At 61.2% G+C, this 22,533-nt stretch overlaps 1 protein-coding gene across 7 annotated transcripts in view; it reads right to left on the reverse strand.

The window, feature by feature from the left end:
• The window catches only part of DLG3 (discs large MAGUK scaffold protein 3), a 183,511-nt gene that overhangs the window by 46,422 nt on the left and 114,556 nt on the right, over positions 1 to 22,533 (reverse strand). For 5 of the 7 annotated variants that reach the window (XM_089781780.1, XM_089781778.1, XM_075917662.2 and 2 more), the window contains 4 exons: positions 22,179 to 22,323; positions 21,852 to 22,011; positions 12,980 to 13,136; positions 10,876 to 10,978 (listed from right to left, as the gene is read on the reverse strand). In XM_089781780.1, coding sequence (XP_089637906.1) covers positions 10,876 to 10,978; positions 12,980 to 13,136; positions 21,852 to 22,011; positions 22,179 to 22,323 — 565 coding nt within the window. Of the gene's footprint in view, positions 1 to 3,962; positions 4,119 to 10,875; positions 10,979 to 11,984; positions 12,004 to 12,979; positions 13,137 to 21,851; positions 22,012 to 22,178; positions 22,324 to 22,533 lie in introns of those variants that run through there. The other 2 variants (XM_089781783.1, XM_089781784.1) reach the window with 2 other exon arrangements.

Raw genomic sequence — 22,533 nt, forward strand, 5'->3', positions numbered from 1 at the left:
ACTGCAGGATACCAAAAGGTTTCTGCCGGGTTCCAAGACATGCCCAATGAGACAGGGAGAGAGTTGACTTCAGGATATGGGTAAATCTACTTGTGCCTTGTCACTACTACGATTTTACAGCAAGATAGTTATAGCACATTAGGTGGCTTATTTTACAGCGAGCTTACTTTTTTGGCAGTGAAGACACAGTCTTAAACGGAAAGAGTTAAAGCCTAGTGCACCAGAGGCTACAATAACCAGATACAGAACCTTCAGTTGCGTTAGCCTTGGTCCAAAGGCTTTTGCCAATAATGTCATTTAATGGTGTGATTTTTTGATAGTTCTGTAGCTGCACAATCATTCCAGACACAGTTATACTAACAACGTATGCATCTACTGGATCGTCTGGGGAACCAGTAGACGCTACAATGGCAAAAGCATTCTTTTGCTGGTGTAAACTGTGTCTATGATCTGACAGTAGGTCACTTTTGAAGCAAACTCTAGACTTTAGGATTTTTCTACACTTGAAAGTTAGTTCTGATTAAGATAGTGTGTGAGTTTAAAGTGCAATAGCTATTCCTGAACCCCAGAACAAGTGTCCACAGATAGAGTTGAGCGTGCTTTATTCTGGTTTAACTTAATCCAGTGGATTAAGCTAAACCAAAACACGGAATTCTTATTCTGGAATAAAAGTACCCACATACAGAGTTATTCCTTCATCTTTAGTCTCCATCTGTGTTAATCCAATTGAAATGTCATCATCAGCCAAAATGACTAAGGGAACACACTGAACGCCACACCTTTTGGTCACTCAACACTGCCAAAGGGACTCCACACCAGAGAATATTGAGAAATGGGTTAATCACAGGCTGTAAATGCCTCCATGGGGCAACTTCTGACCAATGCAGGGCTTTCTAGCCTGCCTCCCCCCACAGCGAGTGATTGTGAGTCTCTCACACACACACAGATTGTGCATCTCTCTCTCTCTCTCACACACACACACACACAGATTGTGCGTCTCTCACACACACACACACACACACACACACACCCCTACAGCTCCCAACTTAAACCTGTCCAACACATTATCAATAAATTACAGCCTATACTGGAACAGGACACTAAACTCCAAGAAGCTCTGGGAGACAGACCCATAGTCTCCTATAGACAACCACCTAACCTCAAGATGATTCTTACCAACAACCACAGGACATACCACACTAATACCAACCCTGGTACTTTCCCTTGCAATAAACCCCGCTGCCACCTTTGTCCACATATTCACTCTGCTGACACCATTATTGGGCCTAACCAAGTGAGTTACAAGATCAAGAATACATATTCCTGCGCCTCCAGAAATATAATCTATGCTATCATGTGCCGAAAGTGTCCGTCTGCTATGTACATTGGACAAACGTCTCAGACACTTCGCCAAAGAATCAGTGCCCACAAAACAGACATTAGACAGGATCACAAAGAAAAAACAGTTGCTTGTCATTTCAACCAGAAAGGACACAGTCTCAATGACCTGCTAACCTGCATCCTACTTCAGAAGACATTCAAATCCGCACTTGAAAGGGAATCCTCTGAACTGGCATTCATGCTAAAATTTGACACTCTCCACACTGGACTTAACAAAGACCCCAGCTATCTTACCCATTACAAAGATAGCTTCCCCCATTATCACCTCTAATTCTATTAACTCACAGACATCTCCCCTTCCCCACCTCTAATATCATTAACTCACTGGCATTCACCTTCCTTCCCCCCCCCCTCACATCCCCCTTCTGTTCTGAAATGTGATTTGTCCTTTTCATGTGTGTTCATTTTTTTTAAATTGTATCCTTTGGTATATATGGTTGTGACTATTTTCTTCCACTGTTTGATCTGAGGAAGTGGGTCTGGCCCACGAAAGTTTATCACCTAATAAACCATCTTGTTAGTCTTTAAAGTGCTACATTGTCCTGTATTTTGACACAGATTGTGAGTCTCTCTCGCGCGCGCACACACAGATTGTGAGTCTCTCGCGCGCGCACACACAGATTGTGAGTCGCTCTCGCGCGCACACACACACAGATTGTGAGTCTCTCGCACACACACACACACACACACAGATTGTGAGTCTCTCACACACACACACACACACACACACAGATTGTGAGTCTCTCGCTCGCACACACACACACACAGATTGTGAGTCTCGCGCGCGCGCACACACACACACACACAGATTGTGAGTCTCGCGCGCGCGCACACACACACACACACAGATTGTGAGTCTCGCGCGCGCGCACACACACAGATTGTGAGTCTCGCGCGCGCGCACACACACAGATTGTGAGTCTCGCGCGCGCGCACACACACAGATTGTGAGTCTCGCGCGCGCGCACACACACAGATTGTGAGTCTCGCGCGCGCGCACACACACAGATTGTGAGTCTCGCGCGCGCGCACACACACAGATTGTGAGTCTCGCGCGCGCGCACACACACAGATTGTGAGTCTCGCGCGCGCGCACACACACAGATTGTGAGTCTCGCGCACGCGCACACACACAGATTGTGAGTCTCGCGCACGCGCACACACACAGATTGTGAGTCTCGCGCACGCGCACACACACAGATTGTGAGTCTCGCGCACGCGCACACACACAGATTGTGAGTCTCGCGCACGCGCACACACACAGATTGTGAGTCTCGCGCACGCGCACACACACAGATTGTGAGTCTCGCGCACGCGCACACACACAGATTGTGAGTCTCGCGCACGCGCACACACACAGATTGTGAGTCTCGCGCACGCGCACACACACAGATTGTGAGTCTCTCGCACACACACACACACACACAGATTGTGAGTCTCTCGCGCGCACACACACACACACACACACAGATTGTGAGTCTCTCACACACACACACACACAGATTGTGAGTCTCTCACACACACACACACACACACACAGATTGTGAGTCTCTCACACACACACACACACACAGATTGTGAGTCTCTCGCACACACACACACACAGATTGTGAGTCTCGCACACACACACACACACAGATTGTGAGTCTCGCACACACACACACACACACAGATTGTGAGTCTCTCACACACACACACACACAGATTGTGAGTCTCTCGCACACACACACACAGATTGTGAGTCTCTCACACACACACACAGATTGTGAGTCTCTCACACACACACACACACACACAGATTGTGAGTCTCTCTCACACACACACACACAGATTGTGAGTCTCTCACACACACACACACACAGATTGTGAGTCTCTCACACACACACACACACACAGATTGTGAGTCTCTCACACACACACACACACACACACAGATTGTGAGTCTCTCGCACACACACACACACAGATTGTGAGTCTCTCGCACACACACACACAGATTGTGAGTCTCTCACACACACACACACAGATTGTGAGTCTCTCACACACACACACAGATTGTGAGTCTCTCACACACACACACACACACACAGATTGTGAGTCTCTCTCACACACACACACACAGATTGTGAGTCTCTCACACACACACACACACAGATTGTGAGTCTCTCACACACACACACACACACAGATTGTGAGTCTCTCACACACACACACACACACACACAGATTGTGAGTCTCTCGCACACACACACACACAGATTGTGAGTCTCTCGCACACACACACACAGATTGTGAGTCTCTCGCACACACACACACAGATTGTGAGTCTCTCACACACTGCGCTGTGCCAGGCACAGACTGGCGGGCTCCCGGCGCATGAGTGCGGGAGGCCCCGGCCGGGGCGGGGGGGGGGGTCCCCGCGGGTCCCTCCCCCCGCACCAGGCCGGGCGCGCGGCGCAGGACGGGCATCACCGTGGCCTCAGGCCTGCGCGCCGGGCCGGGCCCCTCGGGGTGGGGGAGGGGAAGGCCCGCGGGGGCGGGGCCCGGCGGCCCCCACTCACCTCGCAGCCCGGCCCCCAGGCGGCCCCGCGCCTCACGAGCCCGCCGCCCGGCCCCGCACACAAAGCCGCACGGGCGGGAGGCCTGGCCCCGCCCCCAGCCCCGCGTCGCTCCAATCAGCGTCCGCGCACTTCCTCGCCCCAAGTCCCGCCCCCTGGAGCTCGGCCTATCAGCGCCACTCTCATCTACATACACGGCGCCCCGCCCACTCCCCGCGCGCTGGGAGCCGTCTCGCGGCCCGGCAGCTCCTCGCCCCCCCGCAGCGCGCCGGGCGGGTCCTCCACGCCCCGCCCCCTGCCCCGGGCCCCGCCCGCCCCAGTCCCGCCACGCGGCCCGGCTCAGGCTGCCCAAGGGGGGGGCACGTGGGCCAGGGCAGCCTGCTCTGTGCGCTGCCCCGCGTGGGCCCGCCCCGCCCCCCCGGGCCACGGAGCCCGCCCGGCCCCGCCCCCCGCCAGAGCGCGCCCGGCCCCGCCCCCCGGGCCACGGAGCCCGCCCGGCCCTGCCCCCCGCCAGAGCTCGCCCGGCCCCGCCCCCCAGGCCACGGAGCCCGCCCGGCCCCGCCCCCCAGGCCACAGAGCCCGCCCGGCCCCGCCCCGCCGCCAGAGCTCGCCCGGCCCCGCCCCGCCGCCAGAGCCCGCCCGGCCCCGCCCCCCAGGCCACGGAGCCCGCCCGGCCCCGCCCCCCGCCAGAGCTCGCCCGGCCCCGCCCCCCAGGCCACGGAGCCCGCCCGGCCCCGCCCCCCGCCAGAGCTCGCCCGGCCCCCAGGCCACGGAGCCCGCCCGGCCCCCGGCGGAGCGCGGCGAGCCCCAGCTGCAGGGGCAGCGTCTGGCCGGTCCGGCCCCGCGGAGCACAGAGCGGGGCACACGCTGGCCCCGGCCCATGCTCAGGCCCCTCCCCGGCCCGGGCCCTGTGCGTGGCGGGCGGCCGGGCCTGTGCCCCGGGCGTGGGGAAGGGGGGTGCCTGGCGCCGGGCACCGACCTGCCCACCAGCCACATGGCTCAGCCGGGCGGCCTAGCCGGCTGCCTGCACAGCTCGGGGCAGGCCTGGGACACGGCGGGGAAGTCACTTTAGTGCAGGGCTGCCCGTGGTCATCGAGCCGGCGGGCGAGGCTGACTCGAGCTGCTCTCCTGAAGGAAGTGTGCCCACCCAGGCTTGCACCAGAATAACTCCCCGGGCGCGGGGTCTTCTCACGGCCACGGCACTGCTGCCATGCCTGGTGCTGCTGGGCTTCCTCGGGGGGATAGCGACTGGGTGTCCCAAGGGATGGTGGGGCCATTTTAAAACGAAGGGCTTTCTGGGGCCTGCGCGGGGGCAAGCGACGGCGGGATCAGCGGGAATCAGACCGTCTCAGGAAGGTGTCAGCTCCCTGTCTCAGCCAGGTCGGGAGTGGCAGCTGCGGAGCATGAGGAAGGTCCAACAGCACAAACGAGGCTCAAGAAGCTGGAAAGTTTGGCTCCAGCTTGAGGGGACTTTCTACTATTTCCCTGGGAGGAAAGGGACTTTTCGCCAGTTGCAAACTCAGGCCTGGGTCTTGCACGCAAGATGCACCATTTCCTTGTACGGAGCTGCCTGGCATTGAGGTCAGGTTATCCCGAGTGGCAGTCAGCTTCCGCAAAGCTACCCAGCGGATGAAGGAGTCCGAGTTGCGTTGCTGATTGGGGACGGGGGATACGACCAAGCCAAACGGAGCAGCCTTGGCCGGGGGACTGCAGGGCAATGATAAGCCCCCGCTGCATGTGCATGGCTAGTGAGTCACTTCTGGTCTCGAGTTTCAGATAGAGCCGTCTAGGGCTTCGGAGCAAAAATAGCCTCCGACGTGAGCAGTGGAGCCTTCCCCTCCACTCTGACCAGGCTGCTGCCCGGGGGCGGCGCTCAACAGCGGTGTGCATGCTGCGGCTGGGCTGCCTTTGCTCTCAAGCCTGAGGAGTGCATGGGCCCCAGGAGCCTGCCTCTCCCCAGCGCAGCCCCACCATGGCCCTAGACTGGCTCTGGCTGCCAGGGTGCGGGAGTTGCAATTTCCCTCCAACCCTGCTTTCAGACCTAGCCTGCTCCGCGGCCCCTTGCTTCACCTGGCAGGACTTTCTGGACACACACGTCCTGCTAACTGCAGGGACTCTGGATGGCCGTGGGCCGGAGGAGGCTCGCAGCTGTAGCAGATGAACCCCCAGTATTTCAGGCCAGGGAGCCATGCTGCCCTGGAGAGACTGCCAAGGCCAAGCTATGTGCTGTATTAAATGCCCGAGTCTTGCTCAAAACTCCCTGATTTCTTCCCTTGGACTCTGCTGTGCCAGGCGCACCAAGGGGCGGTAAAGCAGCGGAGTCTTTCCCACACTGCCCCAGGGCCCTGGGGTCAGGTGCGGGTCCCAGTGAGGAACAGGAAAGCATTGCCAGGTGCAGTTTGTATGGGAGGTGTTCTCCACACTAACGCTTTGTTTTGTATGGTACAGTCACTGTCACCCGGAGGGGCAGCTCCCCTGCTAATCCAACCCTGGCACTTCCTCGGCAGACGCACCTCACTCCGGGCCTGCAGCACTCTGCTGTTCCAACCCCGGGACCTCCCCACGCTGGCGAAGCATCCCAGTGGCAGCCCTGAGCCGCCTGAACACGGGGCTTCCGGCCCATGTGCTCTGGTTCAGCTACAGCCCCACGGCGCATCTAGTCTCAGCACAACTCGGCTTTGACCTATGACCTCAGCTCCTATTTGCCCTCCCCTCCGTTGGGTCTCTTGGACAGCAATAAGGATCAGTCGGTCTCTTTGCAGCGCTCCGCCTGTTCTCACAGCGTAGGCCAAGGAGCACAGAGCTCTGGATCCGCTGGGACGCTCCGTTTCTCCCCCTCCCCTCCCCGCAAACAGCAGAGCTCCACAGAGTGGAGCCTTCCCCCAGCTTCTACGCCATGACTACACACGGAATCTTTGCCCATGCACAGACACACACCAAGCAAGAGCCCGTGCAGGGAGGCGGGGGCTGATTGCACCCAACACTGACTGTGCGGGTCCCTCGACACCCCACCTTCCAGGGACGCCTGCCCTGTCCCAGGTGAGCGCCTTGGCTACGACAATCCTGCAGCCGCTGGGATGAAGGAGGCTGCTGACGCAGCCCACTCGCTAGCCTGGCTTGCCCATGGCTGGTGGATCTGGCCACTGAAGGGACTGGGAAGTTGCCTGCCCCCCTGCACAAGGCTGAGGGGATCCGGAGCGATACTGGGATGAGAGCCCTTGCCTACGGGGACCCTGGAATGGCCCCTCCCGGCGAGGCGAGCCCAGCATCTGCCGTGCTGGAACCGTGCAGGGTGAGGGCAGGCTGGCTCGTCCTACGCCAGCCGTTCTCAAACCCTAAAGTGGGTCGCCCCTTGGGACGGGGGCGCCCAGGCCCCCACGGCTGGAGCCCAAGCCCACTGCCTGGGTGGCAGGACTCAGATTACAAGCCCCGGGCCCAGAGCGGTGAGGCTCCCCCCCCCAGGCTTGTGCAGGGTTTTTCCTGTCAGAAGGGTGGTGGTGCACTGCCGTTGGAGAGCCAGTGTCCTAGGCCTTCCACCCTATTCCAAGTGGGCTTACAGGCACTTATGGAGAAAGGTCACTCGACGTGAGGGATTTCCACCAGGGCTGAAAATGATAACTCGGGATGGTTGGTACGCGGAGGAGGTGGGGAGCGTGGGGGGGGGGGCAGCAGGCACACCAAAGGGGGCGGAGAGGGGGACACACTGGTGGGGGTGGGGGCAGCAGGCACACCGAGAGGGGCAGGCTTTGACTCCCTCAGAGACCTGATGGGCAGGATCCCCTGGGATGTAACATGAAGGGGAAAGGAGTCCAGGGGAGCTGGCAGGATTTTAAAGAAGCCTTATTAAAGGCACAGGAAGAAACCATCCCGACGCGTAGCAAAAAAAGCAAACATGGTAGGAGACCGGACTGGCTTACAGGGGAAATCCTTGGGGAGCTTAAACACAAAAGGGAAGCTCACAAGAAGCGGAAACTTGGACAGGTGACTGGGGGAGTATGAATCTATTGCTGGAGAATGCAGGGGAGTTCTCAGGAAGGCGAAAGCACAATGGGAATTGCAGCTGGCAAGGGATGTGAAGGGGAACAAGAACGGTTTCTCCAGGCATGTAGCAATACAAGGGTGGTCAGGGAGGGGGTGCGGCCCCTACTGGATGAGGGAGGTAACCTAGTGACAGACGATGTGGGAAAAGCTGAAGTACTCGATGATTTCTTTCTCTGTGTCTTCACGGACAAGGGCAGCTCCCAGACTAATGCGCTAGGCAATGCAGTATGGGGAGGAGGTGGGCAGCCCTCGGTGGAGAAAGAACAGGCTTAGAAAAGCTAAACACACACAGATCCCTGGGTCTGGATTTAGTGCATCCGAGGGGGCTGAGGGAGCTGGCAAGTGTCATTGCGGAGCCTTTGGCCATTATCTTTGAAAAGTCGTGGAGATCGGGAGAAATCCCGGATGACTGGAAAAAGGCAAATGCAGGGCCCAGCTTTAAAAAGGGAAGAAGGACGATCCAGGGAACTACAGACCAGCCAGCCTCACCTCAGTCCCCAGGAAAATCCTGGAGGGGATCCTTAAGGAATCCATATTGAGGCACTTGGAAGAGGGGAAGGTGATCAGGAATAGTCAGCATGGATTCACTAAGGGCAAGTCGTGCCTGACCAATCTGATTAGCTCCTATGCTCGGTGGACATGGGGAAGTCAGTGGATGTGATAGACCTTGACTTTAGCAAGGCTTTTGATACGGTCTCCCACAATATTCTTGCCAGCAAGTTAAGGGATTGTGGATTGGATAAATGGACGGTAAGATGATAGAAAGCTGGCTAGACTGTCGGGCCCAATGGGTAGTGACCAACGGCTCGATGTCAGGATGGCAGTCGGTTTCTAGCAGAGTGCCCCAAGGTTCGGTTCTAGGACCAGTTTTGTTCAACATCTTTATGAATGACCTGGATGAGGGGATGGATTGCACCCTCAGCAAGTTCACAGATGACACTAAGCTGGGGGGAGAGGTAGATACACTGGAGGGCAGAGAGAGGGTTCAGAGTGACCCGGACAGATTAGAGGATTGGGCCACAAGAAATCTGATGAGGTTCAACAAGGACAAGTGCAGAGTCCTGCCCTTGGGATGGAAGAATCCCAAACATTGGTACAGGCTGGGGACCGACTGGCTAAGTAGCAGTTCTGCAGAAAAGGACCTGGGGGTTACAGGGGGCACTTGTAGCCAGGAAGGCTAATGGCATATTAGGGTGCATTAGGAGGAGCGTTGCCAGCAGATCTAGAGAAGTGATTAGTCCCCTTTATTCGGCTCTGGTGAGGCCACATCTGGAGTATTGTGTCCAGTTCTGGGCCCCCCACTATAGAAAGGACGTGGACGCATTGGAGAGGGTCCAGCGGAGGGCAACCAAAATGATGAGGGGGCTGGAGCATGTGACTTATGAGGAGAGACTGAGGGATTTGGGCTTGTTCAGTCTACAGAAGAGAAGAGTGAGGGGGGATCTGATAGCAGCCTGAAGGGAGGTTCCAGAGAGGCTGGAGAGAGGCTGTTCTCAGTAGTGACAGATGCAGAACAGGGAGCAATGGTCTCAAGTTGTGGTGGGAGAGGTCCAGGTTGGATATTAGGAAAAGCTATTTCCCTAGGAGGGTGGTGAAGCGCTGGGCTGGGTTCCCTAGGGAAGTAGTGGAGTCTCCATCCCTAGAGGTGTTTTAAGTCTCGGTTTGACAAAGCCCTGGCTGGGTTGATTTAGTTGGGATTGGTCCTGCCTAGAGCAGGGGGCAGGACTTGATGACTCCTGAGGGCTCTTCCAGCTCAATGGTTCTATGAGTCTACGTGGGCGGGGGCAGCAGGCATGACGAATGGGGGTGGGGGGAGTGGGGGCAGCAGGTACACTGAGAGGGGTGGGGGACACAGGGGTGGGGGCAGCAGGCCAAGAGGGGCAGCAGAGGGGGGCGGAGGTGGGGGACGTGGAGGCAGCAGGCACGCTGAAAGGGGCGGGGGGGACACTGAGAGGGGCAAGGGTGGGGGACACGTGGGTGGGAGCAGCAGACATGATGAGGGGGGCGGAGGGAGGCAGGAGGCATGATGAGGGGGGCGGAGGGAGGCAGGAGGCATGATGAGATGGGCAGGGGTGAGGGACAGAGGGGTGGGGGCAGCAGGCACACCGAGAGGGGTAGGGGACATGGTGGGGGCAGCAGACACGCTGAAGGGGCAGGGGTAGGAGACACGCCGAGGGGGGCAGGAGTGAGGGGGCGGGGGCAGTAGGCACGCCGAGGGGGGCAGGAGTGAGGGGGCGGGGGCAGTAGGCACGCCGAGGGGGGCAGGAGTGAGGGGGTGGGGGCAGCAGACACGCCGAGGGGGGCAGGAGTGAGGGGGCGGGGGCAGTAGGCACGCCGAGGGGGGCAGGAGTGAGGGGGCGGGGGCAGTAGGCACGCCGAGGGGGGCAGGAGTGAGGGGGCGGGGGCAGTAGGCACGCCAAGAGGGGCAGGAGTGAGGGGGCGGGGGCAGTAGGCACGCCGAGGGGGGCAGCAGACTGCTTTGCCCCCTTTGAATAGGGGATGGCAGGAGCCCGCAAGCCCAGACAGCCTTGTGACCTCTTTGCTAGATCATACCCCAGGCAGCTGTGATGGGCAGAAAAGCAGCATGTCAGGGACACTGTGTCCCGGCGTCCAGAACATGGATCAAGACACGTCACAGGCCACGTTACACGTGCAGAAGTCACCACTAGGCGCCGCTGCCCGTGCTTCCACTCCCGTCCCGGCACAGAGGAGGGGCTGCTGGACTGAGTGCAGGAGGGAGATCTGCGGAGCAGGGAGCCGCCGGCTAGTCGCCAGAGGAACGCCAGTGGCAGGGCGGCCTGGGAGCTGGGCCCCGGGCAGGGAGGGACCCCGCGGCCGGGCCTTGCAGCGGGCGCCAGCTCTCGCGATTTCCTACCTTCAGGCCTGTACTGCGCGATGATGGTCACCGTTTGCCCCGCCCGCTTCAGAGCTGCGGCCGCCTGCTCGTGCGTGGCGTTCCGGAGATTGACGCTGTTCACCTGAGCACACACCAAGGGGGTCTGCTTAGTTATCGCCACGAGGCCTTGACGGCGCCCGGCTCACCAGCAAGGCCCCCTTCCTGCCTCCCAGCTGCTCCCCGCGGGCCCCCGGCTACCGCCCCCCAGTGCTGTGCCAACCCCACCACGAAACCCCCCATTGCGGCCTGGCCCCAGGCCTAGCCCGCGGACAGAGCCCAGCTGGCGAGCGCGCTGACGTTCGCCCAAGCAGCCTGCCGGCTGAGCGCAGGGCAGAGATTTCGCTCACCCCATAGACCCGGGGGAAGGACCCAGGCACCCCCCGGCAGGGCTCTGCAGCCGCGGGCAGCTCCCCGAGAGCCCAGCGTGGCTGCCCCTGGGCCGGCCTGCTGGTGAAGGGGGGAGGGAGCCCAGGAGGGCACTGGCAGCTGATGGGCCAGGGGAGCAGGGTGCGTCCAGGCTGGGCCGGCCCGCAGGGCACTGACCCTCAGGCTGCGCTGGGTTCACCTGCGGTGCCTGGATTGGAGCCGAGCTCTGGGTGCAGATGCAGAACGGCAGCCAGCGGGGGGGCGTAGCCCAGGGAGGTGAGGCCACTAGCGCCCATGTGGCAAAGGGGTTTCCCACACGTAGGCCCTGTGGGCAGGCGCAGCTTGACTGGTTACGCTGCTCTGCCCATGCAGCCCCCGAAGGGGCTCCCTCAACCCTTCCCCGAGCCCGCGGGGGCGGGGTGTGTCAGCACGGCCAGTCTGCTTCACAGGCCGGCGCGCCAGAGGCCGGGCTACGCGAGCCACAGGTGGGGACCCCAGTGCAGGAGCAGAAACCAGGCCAAGCAGCACGCTCCCTCTGGCACACTGACCCCTCTGGCACGGGCCCGAGGGGAGCGCAGCCTCTGCTCCGTCGAGAGCACCAGCCAGAGCTCCTGCCTCCCCAGCCGCTTGCTCAGGACCCGCTCTCGGCTGCGGCCGGGCTCCTGGGCTGCGCCTCAGAGTCCGGGCTAGCGGAGAACGCGCTGCGCAAGCGTCTTACTCACTGCTCTGCCGGGGCACCCAGGCCTCCGGGCCACGCCTGCCATTTCAGCCCAGACAGGTTACGCCAGATGCCGTCACTTCCCAGCGGGAACGCCGGCGCCGGGGAGATCTCTTCCCGCCCCCCAGAAGTGCTCAGAGCCAGGCCTGGAGAAGCAGACGTAGCCCCACGGCCTGGCAGCTGAGTACCGGTCCCAGGTGCCGTTGCCGGCCAGGTGCGCGCGAGCGTGGTATGCCTCCCTGCTCTGCAGCCACACCTTCCCGTGGGCGGAGACGCCCGAGAGACTCATTCCCCTCCCAAGCCTTCCGCCATTCTGCAACTCCTAGCCTCAGCCTCTGCTCCCCTGGGCCTGCCGCAGCTGGACACAGGTGCTAGGACAGGAGGGCCAGGGGAATTCGAGCCTTGTGCTACCCTGTTTACTGCTGCTCCGCCCTGTGAGATCTTCCAGACTCCAGGGAAAGGAGGAAAATCCAGTTCCCCAGATCTGCTCTGGCCTCATCTGCATGGAAGCAATACCCTCTTGCCCCGGGCCAGAGACCCAGAGACCCTGCCAGGCCAGAGCACACCCAGAACCCCCTCTGGCAGGGCCACACCGCTCCCCCGAGCGCACAGCGCCACTGCCGGGCTGCACCGCGCGGCTGCTCACACTGGGAGCGAGGGTCTGGGCTCTGCTGGCCACACTGCTCGGCTTTCACGCTGCACAGCGGCCCAGGAACACGCCGGGCTGCAAGGAAAACCCAGGGGCCGTGCTGCCACTGGGCCTGGGGACGCCAGCGGGGCTGCACACAGGCTGACTCAGCCGCAAGGGCTCTCGTACCGTGGCCAGACGTCCAGCCCCGCTCTCCCGGCTTTGCCCTGGCTGTACAGTCAGGGGGCTGAGGGCGACGTTTCCCGCGGCATACGGAACACGGGCCGGCGGCCGGGGCAGGCAGCTGGCCATCACGCAGCTCTCCGGGCCCACGAGCCCCGCGGCCGACCGGGCAGCGGGCCGGGACTCACCGACAGAATGCGGTCTCCTCTCCGCAGCTCCCCGCTGAGGTCGGCAGGGCCGCCGGCCAGGATGAAGGAGACGAAGATCCCCTCTCCATCCTCTCCCCCCACGATGTTGAAGCCCAAGCCGGTGGAGCCTTTGTGCAGGATGATCTTCCGGGGCTCTCTGTGGGAGCAGACAGCAGACATTCAGAGGAAGGACACAAGTGCCAGCCAGGCCGCGGGGGAGGGGGGGCTGCGCGCTGCTCCCAGCTGTGCAGGAAGGAGGAAGCCACTGAGCACCTGACACACCTGGAATCCAGCAGGCCTGAGTCTCCCTGCCCCAGCGCTCAGCCTCTCGCCACGCCTCAGCCAGCAATGGGAAGGCAGCAAATCACAGCGCAGGGCCGGGAGTTGCACCATCCGGCAGGCTGCAGCCTGGGGCGCCTGGCCAAGGGCTGGGGGCGTGTGGAGCTCAGCAGCCGGCTCAACAGGCCTCTCCGTGCGGGGAGGGAAGGAGCTGGGGAAGGGAGGGGCCAGCCCTGGGGAGTGCGAGGGCCGGGGCTGCACACCACAGCTGCATCAGCCGGACTTGCACCCCGAGAACAGCCAAAGGCCGGCTGGCCGGCCCACTCCCTGCCCGTTCACAGCCCCCCTCCGGCCCAGCCCCTGCCTTCCAGTGCTGACCCCAGCCGCTCGCCCGCCCGGGGCGTGAGATGGAGGGCAGGCCGCCCGGCTGAACCAGGGAAAGGGTTAGCACAGACACTGGGTGAAGCAGGACAACTAAGGAGGGCTGGTCCGGGCCTGGAGCCTCTCGCCCGGCCCCGGCGTGCAGCGACCCTCAGGACAAGCCTCTGCCCACCCCTGCTCAGCACCAGACCCTGGGGGCTGGCGTCCCCCCATTGCAGCCCCTCCAGCTCCGTCTGCTCTACGGCCGGTGCCGCTAACGGGGCTGTGGGCCCCTCGCTGCTAGGCCGTCCCAAGACAAGCCAAAACGCCAGGAGTGGCTCGGACTCGGCCGGATCCAGCATGGGCCCAGCCAGGCGCCTCACCCAGCCTCTCCCGGCTGATGGCCCTCGGGCTGCCAGAACGGTACCTGCGCTCCCCTTTCTTCCTGTGGCCAGGCTGCTGCTGGGAGGGAGGGAGGGAGGGGGCACTGGGGTCCCCCGTGGGACATGGACGAGGAGACGGTAGCGGTGAACATCGCTGCGCTGCGGCGCCTGCTCCCACGGGGCCGCGCGAGGAGCAGGAATGTTCTGAGTGCTCCTCCCCCCCCCCCCCCCCCCGTCTGCCTGGCTTTGCCGTCCCTCCTGGGGCCGCGCAGGGCCCAGGCCTCCCTGGGTGTGTCTAGACTACAGGGTTTTGTCGACAAAACTAAACCTGCGTCCACACTGCCTTTGAGTTCTGTCGACATAACGTCGAGAAAACTCAGCAGTTTTGTCGAGCTGGTAAACCTCATTCTCCGAGGAATAACGCCTTTTATCAACAGTTCTGTCGCCAGAAGGCGTTATTGCATCTACACTGTCCTTTGCGTCCACACTGTCATGTCGACAAAGCGGCTTGCTTTGGCGACAGAACTGGTTGTAGTGTAGACGCTCTTTGTCGACAGAAGCTTTGTCAACAGTATCTGTCAACAAAACCCTGTAGTCTAGACACCCCCTCTGCCTACACCGCCCGGGCACAGCCACCCTCACGCACGCCCAGGGCGGAGCCAAGGGAGCACTGCGCTGAGATCCCGGCCGGTGTTAACCCCTCTGGCCTGGGGCCCCTCTGGAGAGCAGAGGGGCGCGAAGGCATCGGAACGCCAGCCCAGCCCCAGAGCGCCTCGCGGGCACCCTCTGAACACAGGGGATCCGGGGGCTAACTCAGCATCCCATGACAGCGCAGGGGGGCGGACCCACTGCTCCCCAAAATGGGCAAAACCACCGACTGACGTCCACCATCTGCTGGAGCAGCAGCCTCCGCCTGTTCCCCAAGCACCGCTCGCACCGCCCGCTGGAGGGGCAAGTAGCAGAGCCCTGACGCCCACAAGGGGACTGGCTGCTGCCTGCCGGGCAGGGCAGGAGAGACGACATCACTCGCCCGGCGCGTCGCCAGGGCGCAGGGGGCTCTCGCCCCGCCCCAGCGCAGGAACCCTGCCGGAGAAGACACCTCCCAAGCGATCGTGGTCAGAGCCTCCCTCTCTGAGCGCCTGACCAGAGACACCCCGAGCCCCCTTCGTCTACACTGCCTCCAGCACGCCTCTCCTGCACCCACCCTCCACGAGCCACCTCCCGGCCGGCCCTGGCAAGCGCTGGAGCTCTGGGGTGGCTGGGCGCGGTTCTCGCATGCTCAGTTTGTGCTGCCCTGGCAGCCGAGGGGTGCGCGGCGGGCGGGCGGGCGGCTGAGTGGAGCCTCCTGGAGTGGGATGGGGCTGCCAGAGGCTTAGCTCCGCGTTGTAGGCATGACAACGTCCCGGGACAGGGCGGTGTGCCCCCCGTGCGTGCCTAAAGAGCGGGGCTGCCGCAGCACTGGGATTGGCCGCGGAGGGGCGCCCGGCTCTCGGTCACTGCAGTGCCGTCAGCACCCACTGCCCTTCGCCTGGCCTGCCTTCAGGGCGCGTCGCCGGGGGGGCCAGCGGACTGTGGCAGCCCTGCGCACGGGGGCCCAGCCAGGGAGACGGCCTGCCCGGGTAACGCAGCACACCCGGCAAGGGGCTGCCCCGTGTGACTGCCGCAGGCCAGAGCCAAGCTCCAGCCGCCCGGGGCCTGAGGCCTTGGCGACCCTCTCGGGCTCCCCTCTGACCGGCTCGGGCAGCGTCTCACACGGCAGCCTGAGGCCAAGTGCTGGGCGGGACCTCGGGTGCCCTGCCCACATGCCAGGCCCCGGCTATCCCTACCGCCGGAGGGACACTCCAGAGGCGTCTCCCAGCGTTCCGTTTAGCGGGGCTAGTAAGGAACCCAAGGGCCCCCCGTGGGCGCTGGAACTGCGGCTCCTCAAGGCGTAAGGCGAGCTGCTGGGAGCTGCCGCTGTGGGGACGGCGCCCGAGGCGCGGCGACTCCAGCTACCCAATCCACCTGGCTGGAGCCGCCTGACGTCGAACGTCTCCCTGGCGGGGACCTGGGCTCAGCCTCTCGTTCCCTCGCCTGCGTGTGGAGGCCGGTGTGCCGGGGGAGTAGCACGCTGCAGCCCCAGCACCCGACCCGCGCGGCAGCGCAGGACCCCGGTGGCCACGGAAAGGCCAGGACTCTGATTGTATGTCTCCCCTCCGCTCACCCCCAGGCCCACCACTGGGGCAGTGCTGCAGGCTGCTGGGGGGGGCTAACACGAGGGAAAACGGCGCCGGACTCCACGCTGCTCCCCGCAGGGCGCGGCCAGGCTCGGCGCCGAGAGGCGAGCGCTGGGTCTCTGGCCTGCACGGCTCGCCCGGCCGGGAGAGACAGACCCCTGGGCCGGAGGCGACGGCTTCTCAGGCAGCAGGGGAGCCTGCGCGGGCTCCGCGGCGCTCGGTCCGGCGGGGAGCTGCTGTCTGGGCTCTCCCCACGCAGGACGTCTCCCGCCCGGGCCTGCGGAGTGTGCAGCTTCCCGCCAGAGCAGGGGCAGCGGGGGGCTCGTCCGCCCGGGGGGGGAGACAGGGGACGGGCCAGGGCTGCCATCCCCACTGACAGCCTGGCATCGCTGCGAGCGCCCTCCCGGGCAGTGTCCCTCACTGTGCGCAGCAGCGCCCCCTAGTGGCCAGAACTGGCACCGCCTCCCAACCCCCGGCACAGTCACTGCTTCTGCGTGTCCCCCGCCCCTGCTCCCGGCTGGAGGGCCTGCGGGGGCGGGGCAGAGCTGCTTCAGCCCCTCTGTCCCCAGGAATGTGCCTCCCCCTAGGAAGGCCAGACAGCAATGGGCCCCGCACGAAGACCCCCGCGGCCGGAGACACGCCCAGCCACAGGCCCGGCCCCGAGGAGCGTCTGCAATGCTAATGGCTCATGCTGCGCTAGGAGCCCCCAGCGCCCTACGCCTGGGGCATGGGGCGGTGTCGCTAGGCCAGAACACTGCCCCTCCCCCACGGCCCCCTGGACTAGCAGAGCGGGAGGGCGGGAAACGGGGTCCAGGATGGAGCCATGTGGTTTTGCTGTAGCAGTGTGGGAAGGCCTGAAGCCTCCCTCTACAGCCAGACGAGAGCAGCAGCTGCCGCTGCGAAGCCTGGAGGCACATCCCCACCTCCCATCAAACCTGAACATCCGAGCGGCCAGGCCGGGTCAGACCAAGGCCCGCCCAGCCCAGCGCCCTGTCGGCCCACAGCAGCCAGGGCCAGGTGCCCCCGAGGGAGGGAACAGAGCGGGGAATCCTCACGTGATCACAGAATCAGAGAACCATCGAGCTGCAAGAGCCCTCAGGAGTCAGCAAGTCCAGCCCCCTGCCCAAGGCAGGACCAATCCCAACTAAATCAACCCAGCCAGGGCTTTGTCAAGCCGAGACTTAAACACCTCTAGGGATGGAGACTCCACCCCCTCCCTAGGGAACCCAGCCCAGCGCTTCACCATCTGCCTAGTGAAATAGTTTTTCCTAATATCCAACCTGGACCTCTCCCACCACAACTTGAGCCCATTGCTCCTTGTTCTGCCATCTGCCCCCACTGAGAACAGCCTCTCTCCATCCTCTCTGGAACCTCCCTTCAGGAAGTTGCAGGCTGCTCTCAAATCCCCCCTCACTCTTCTCTTCTGCAGACTAAACAGACCCAAGTCCCTCAGTCTCTCCTCATAGGTCATGTGCTCCAGCCCCCTCAGCATTTTGGTGCCCTCCACTGGACCCTCTCCAACGCGTCCACATCCTTTCTGTAGTGGGGGGCCCAGAACTGGACACAATACTCCAGATGTGGCCTCACCAGAGCCGAATAAAGGGGAATAATCACTTCTCTGGATCTGCTGGCAATGCTCCTCCTAATGCAGCCTAATATGCCATTAGCCTTCTTGGCTACAAGGGCGCCCTGCTGACTCATATCCAGGTTCTGATCCACTGTAGCCCCCAGGTCCTTTTCTGCTGAACTGCTACTTAGCCAGTCGGTCCCCAGCCTGTACCAATGTTTGGGATTCTTCCGTCCCAAGTGCAGGACTCTGCACTTGTCCTTGTTGAACCTCATCTTCATCAATGATGTAGATATTGGGATAGAGAGTACGCTTATTAAGTTTGCAGATGATACCAAACTGGGTGGGGTTGCGACTTCTTTGGAGGATAGGGACATAATTCAAAATGACCTTAGCAAGTTAGAGAAATGCTCAGAGGTAAACAGGATGAGGTTTAATAAAGAGAAATGCAAAGTGCTCCACTTAGGAAGGAAAAATCAGTTCCATACATACAAGATGGGAAGCGACTGTCTAGGAAGGAGCATGGTGGAAAGGGATCTAGGGGTCATAGTGGACCACAAGTTGAATATGAGTCAACAGTGTGATGCTGTTGCAAAAAAAGCAAATATGATTCTAGGTTGTATCAACAGGTGTGTTGTAAGCAAAACTCGTGAAGTCATTCTGCCGCTCTACTCTGCACTAGTTAGGCCTCAGCTGGAGTACAGGCAGTCCCCGACTTACGCGGATCCGACTTACGTCGGATCCGCACTTACGAACGGGGCTTTCTCGCCTCGGAAGTCGGGGCGAGAAAGCCCCGTTCGTAAGCTGCTCCGGTGCCCCTGGTCTGCTGGAGACCGTCTCCAGCAGACCAGGGGCACCGGGCGGGTTCCCGCGCTTCTGAGGCTTTGCCAGAGCAAAGCCTCAGAGGCGCGGGGAACCGCCGCTGCTGCCGCTTCAATCTGGGTGCCTGTGGTCTGCTGGGGACCGTCCCCAGCAGACCACAGGCTCCCGGACTGAAGCCGCAGTCGCGGCGGGGTCCCTCGCCTCTGAGGCTTTGCCAGAGCAATTGCCAGAGCAAAGCCTCAGAGGCACGGCACCCCGCTGCCGCTGCGGCTCTGCTCCCCGTGTCCCTGGTCTGCTGGGGGGGGGGGGGCGCAGCTAGTGTGCTCCCCCCCCCCCAGCAGACCAGGCTTTTGTTTTGGACTCTGGGGCAGAGCAGCTGGGGCGCTGCCGATTGGTCCTGCAGTGCCCGCTCTGGGCACTACTGGACCAACCCGGCAGCACCCCAGCTGCTCTGCCCCAGGTCCTGATTCAGCCGCTGCTGGTCAGTTTCAGCAGCGGCTGAATCAGGACGCCTGGGGCAGAGCAGATGGGGTGCTGCTGGGTTAGTCCAGTAGCACCGAGGAGCAGCGCTACTGGAGCAACCCAGCAGCACCCCAGCTGCTCTGCCCCAGGCGTCCCCAAGTCAGCTTCTGCTGAAACTGACCAGCACTGACTACAGGAAGCCCCAGGCAGAGTTGCTCTGCCCCGGGGTTCCTGGAATCAGCTGCTGATCAGTTTCAGCAGCAGCTGACTTGGGGACACCTGGGGTTCTTAAGTTGATTCTGTATGTAAGTCAGAACTGGCGGTCAGTTTCAGCAGTGTCTGAATCTGGACGCCAGTTCCGACTTACATACAGATTCAACTTAAGAACAAACCTACAGTCCCTATCTTGTACGTAACCCGGGGACTGCCTGTACTGTGTCCAGTTCTGGGCGCCACATTTCAAGAAAGATGTGGAGAAATTAGAAAGGGTGCAGAGAAGAGCGACAAGAATGATTAAAGGTTTAGAGAACATGACCTATGAAGCCAGGCTTCATGAACTGGGCTTGTTTAGTTTGGAAAAAAGAAGATTAAGGGGGGACATGATAGCGGTTTTCAAATATCTAAAAGGGTGTCACAAGGAGGAAGGAGAAAACTTGTTCCTCTTTGTTTCTGAGGACAGGACAAGGAGTAATGGGCTTAAAGTGCAGCAGGGGAGGTTTAGATTGGACATTAGGAAAAAATTCCTAACTGTCAGGGTGGTCAAATATTGGAATAAATTGCCAAGGGAGGTGGTGGAATCTCCCTCTCTGGAGATATTTAAGAACAGGTTAGATAGACATCTGTCAGGGATGGTGTAGACAGAACTTGGTCCTGCCTTGAGGGCGGGGGGCTGGACTCGATGACCTCTCGAGGTCCCTTCCAGTCCTATTATTCTATGGTTCTATGGTTCATCAGATTTCTTGTGGCCCAATCCTCCAATTTGTCTAAGTCACTCTGGACCCTCTCCCTGCCCTCCAGCGTATCTACCTCTTCCCCCAGCTTAGTGTCATCCGCAAACTTGCTGAGGGTGCAATCTATCCCCTCATCCAGGTCATTCATAAAGATATTGAACAAATCCGGCCCTAGAACCGAACCTTGGGGCACTCCACTAGAAACCGACCGCCATCCTGACATCGAGCCATTGATCACTACCCGCCGGGCCCAGCCTTCTAGCCATCTTTCTATCCATCTTACCGTCCATTTATCCAATCCATGTTCCCTTAACTTGCTGGCAAGAATATTGTGGGAGACCGTATCAAAAGCCTTGCTAAAGTCAAGGTATATCACATCCACTGACTTCCCCATGTCCACTGAGCCAGTTACCTCAGCATAGAAGCTAATCAGATTGGTCAGGCACGACTTGCCCTTTGTGAATCCATGCTGACTATTCCTAATCACCTTCCCCTCTTCCAAGTGCCTCAATATGGATTCCTTAAGGATCCCTTCCAGGATTTTTCCAGGAACCGAGGTAAGACTGACCGGCCTATAGTTCCCTGGATCATCCTTCTTCCCTTTTCTGAAGATGGGCACTACATTTGCCTCTTTCCAGTCATCCGGGATCTCTCCCGATCTCCACGACTTTTCAAAGATAATGGCCAAAGGCTCCTCAATGACCCGCTGCCTGCCCTGCCTGGCTCGCAGCCATCGATGGACCTGGCCTCTAACTGCATTGCGGTAGAGTCGCACCGTCTGCGAGGAGGCAATTCCAGCCCAAAGGCGCCCTGTGTCACAGCAAAGAAGCAGAGCTCGAGATGGGCCAAGAACACTGGCTCGTCTGGCCAGAAACTGCTTCTCACTAGGGGTCTGTCTACACTACCCCGCTAGTTCCAACTAGGGTGGGAATGTAGCCAACCGGAGTTGCAAATGAAGCCCGGGATTTGAATTTCCCGGGCTTCATTTGCATCTTGCCGGGCGCCGCCATTTTTAAATGTCTGCTAGTTCGGACTCCGTGCCGCGCGGCTACACGTGGCACGGACTAGGTAGTTCGACTAGGCTTCCTATTCTGAACTACCGTTACTCCTCGTGAAAATGGCGGCGCCCGGCAAGATGCAAATGAAGCCCGGGAAATTCAAATCCCGGGCTTCATTTGCAACTCCGGTTGACTACATTACCACCCTAGTTCGAACTAGGGTGGTAGTGTAGACATACCCTAGCTGGGGCTGGGGTACCCGCCTCCTGCCACGGTGCCCGACGTCCCTGCTCTCTGTGGGGTCTCTCTCTGGGCTGGAACCGGTCCTGGATGCTGGACAATTAATGTTGCTAGGTGTAGATCAACTCGGGCGGTGGTAATCCCGGCGCAGCGTGTCACGACTGGTTAGTGAAATAACAGGCGCCGGCAGAGCTGAGCCGGCCTCGGTTTTCACCGTAAACTGGGGCCCAAAGGAAGTTCTTCGGGAACCAGCGCCAGGCCCCAGCTCCAAGATCAGAGCAGCCGGCCCCGTGCCAGTGGCACCGCGCTGCAGTGGGAGTCCTGCCTGGCCTCCTGGGGAGTGGGGAGCCCTGGGGGCGCTCTGTGCTGGGGGGCTCATCAGCAGGCGGAGGGTATCACTGTGTAAGGCTCCTTCCCTGGAGAAAGACCCCGCAGCCCACAGACGGGAAGGCTGCACCTCAGCCTGCAGAAGGCAGTGGGGGGCCTGGACTGGAGCGGCTAGGCCTGCACCCTGGGAACGGGGGTATCTGGTGTGGGGGTAATGGGGGAGCTCCGGGAGCGTTTCCCCTGCGGTGTCCCCCCAGCCCCTGCTCACCTGGTGAAGTCCTCCTCCCCGATCATGTGTCGAGGGACGGGCGAGTACCGGGACGGGGTGGCCTGCGGGGGGGCGGGGTAGGCGGGTTTGCTCTCAGCGCTGCCGAGGTAACCCAGACTGGGGTTATGGCTTATGTGGTTATCGGCCAAGGCTGAGAAGGCTGCAGAGAAGGAAGAGACAAGATCAGGGGCAGGCGTGCTGGGCCCACGCCCCGCTGTGCCCCCGGCCCCCGTGGCCTTTCCAGACTCACGTGCCCCCTCCCCCGGCCCCGCCGGGCCTGGCTCTGCGCCCGGGCGCTGCGGCGGAGGGGCCGGCTGGTGTACGTACTGCTGGCGTAGTCGGGGGGCGCGTACATGTCGTTGAGGTGCACGTTGCCGGGCTTGGCCACTTTCAGGTACACCATGTCGGAGGTGTTCTTCAGGGAGGCCACCGCCTCCTCGTGCCGCACGTCCTGCAGGTTGGTGTTATTCACCTGCAAGAGAGCGGCGGGTGGGGGGACACGGGTGTGAGAGGGGGAGGAGCGGGAGGAGAGAAAGGACGGACTCAGCGTGTCCCAGGCAGGCCCGTGACCCCCCCGGACTCTCCCAGGCGAGGCGGCTCCGGGGGGGGGGCACATTAGCTGCAGTTTGCTCCCCAGCTGCTAGGCACATCGCCTGCTGCAGCCAGCTGGCCCCAGGGATCT

This window comes from Pelodiscus sinensis, chromosome 13, assembly GCF_052426305.1.
Source record: "Pelodiscus sinensis isolate ZL-2025 chromosome 13, ASM5242630v1, whole genome shotgun sequence".
Taxonomy (NCBI): Eukaryota; Metazoa; Chordata; order Testudines; family Trionychidae; genus Pelodiscus; species Pelodiscus sinensis.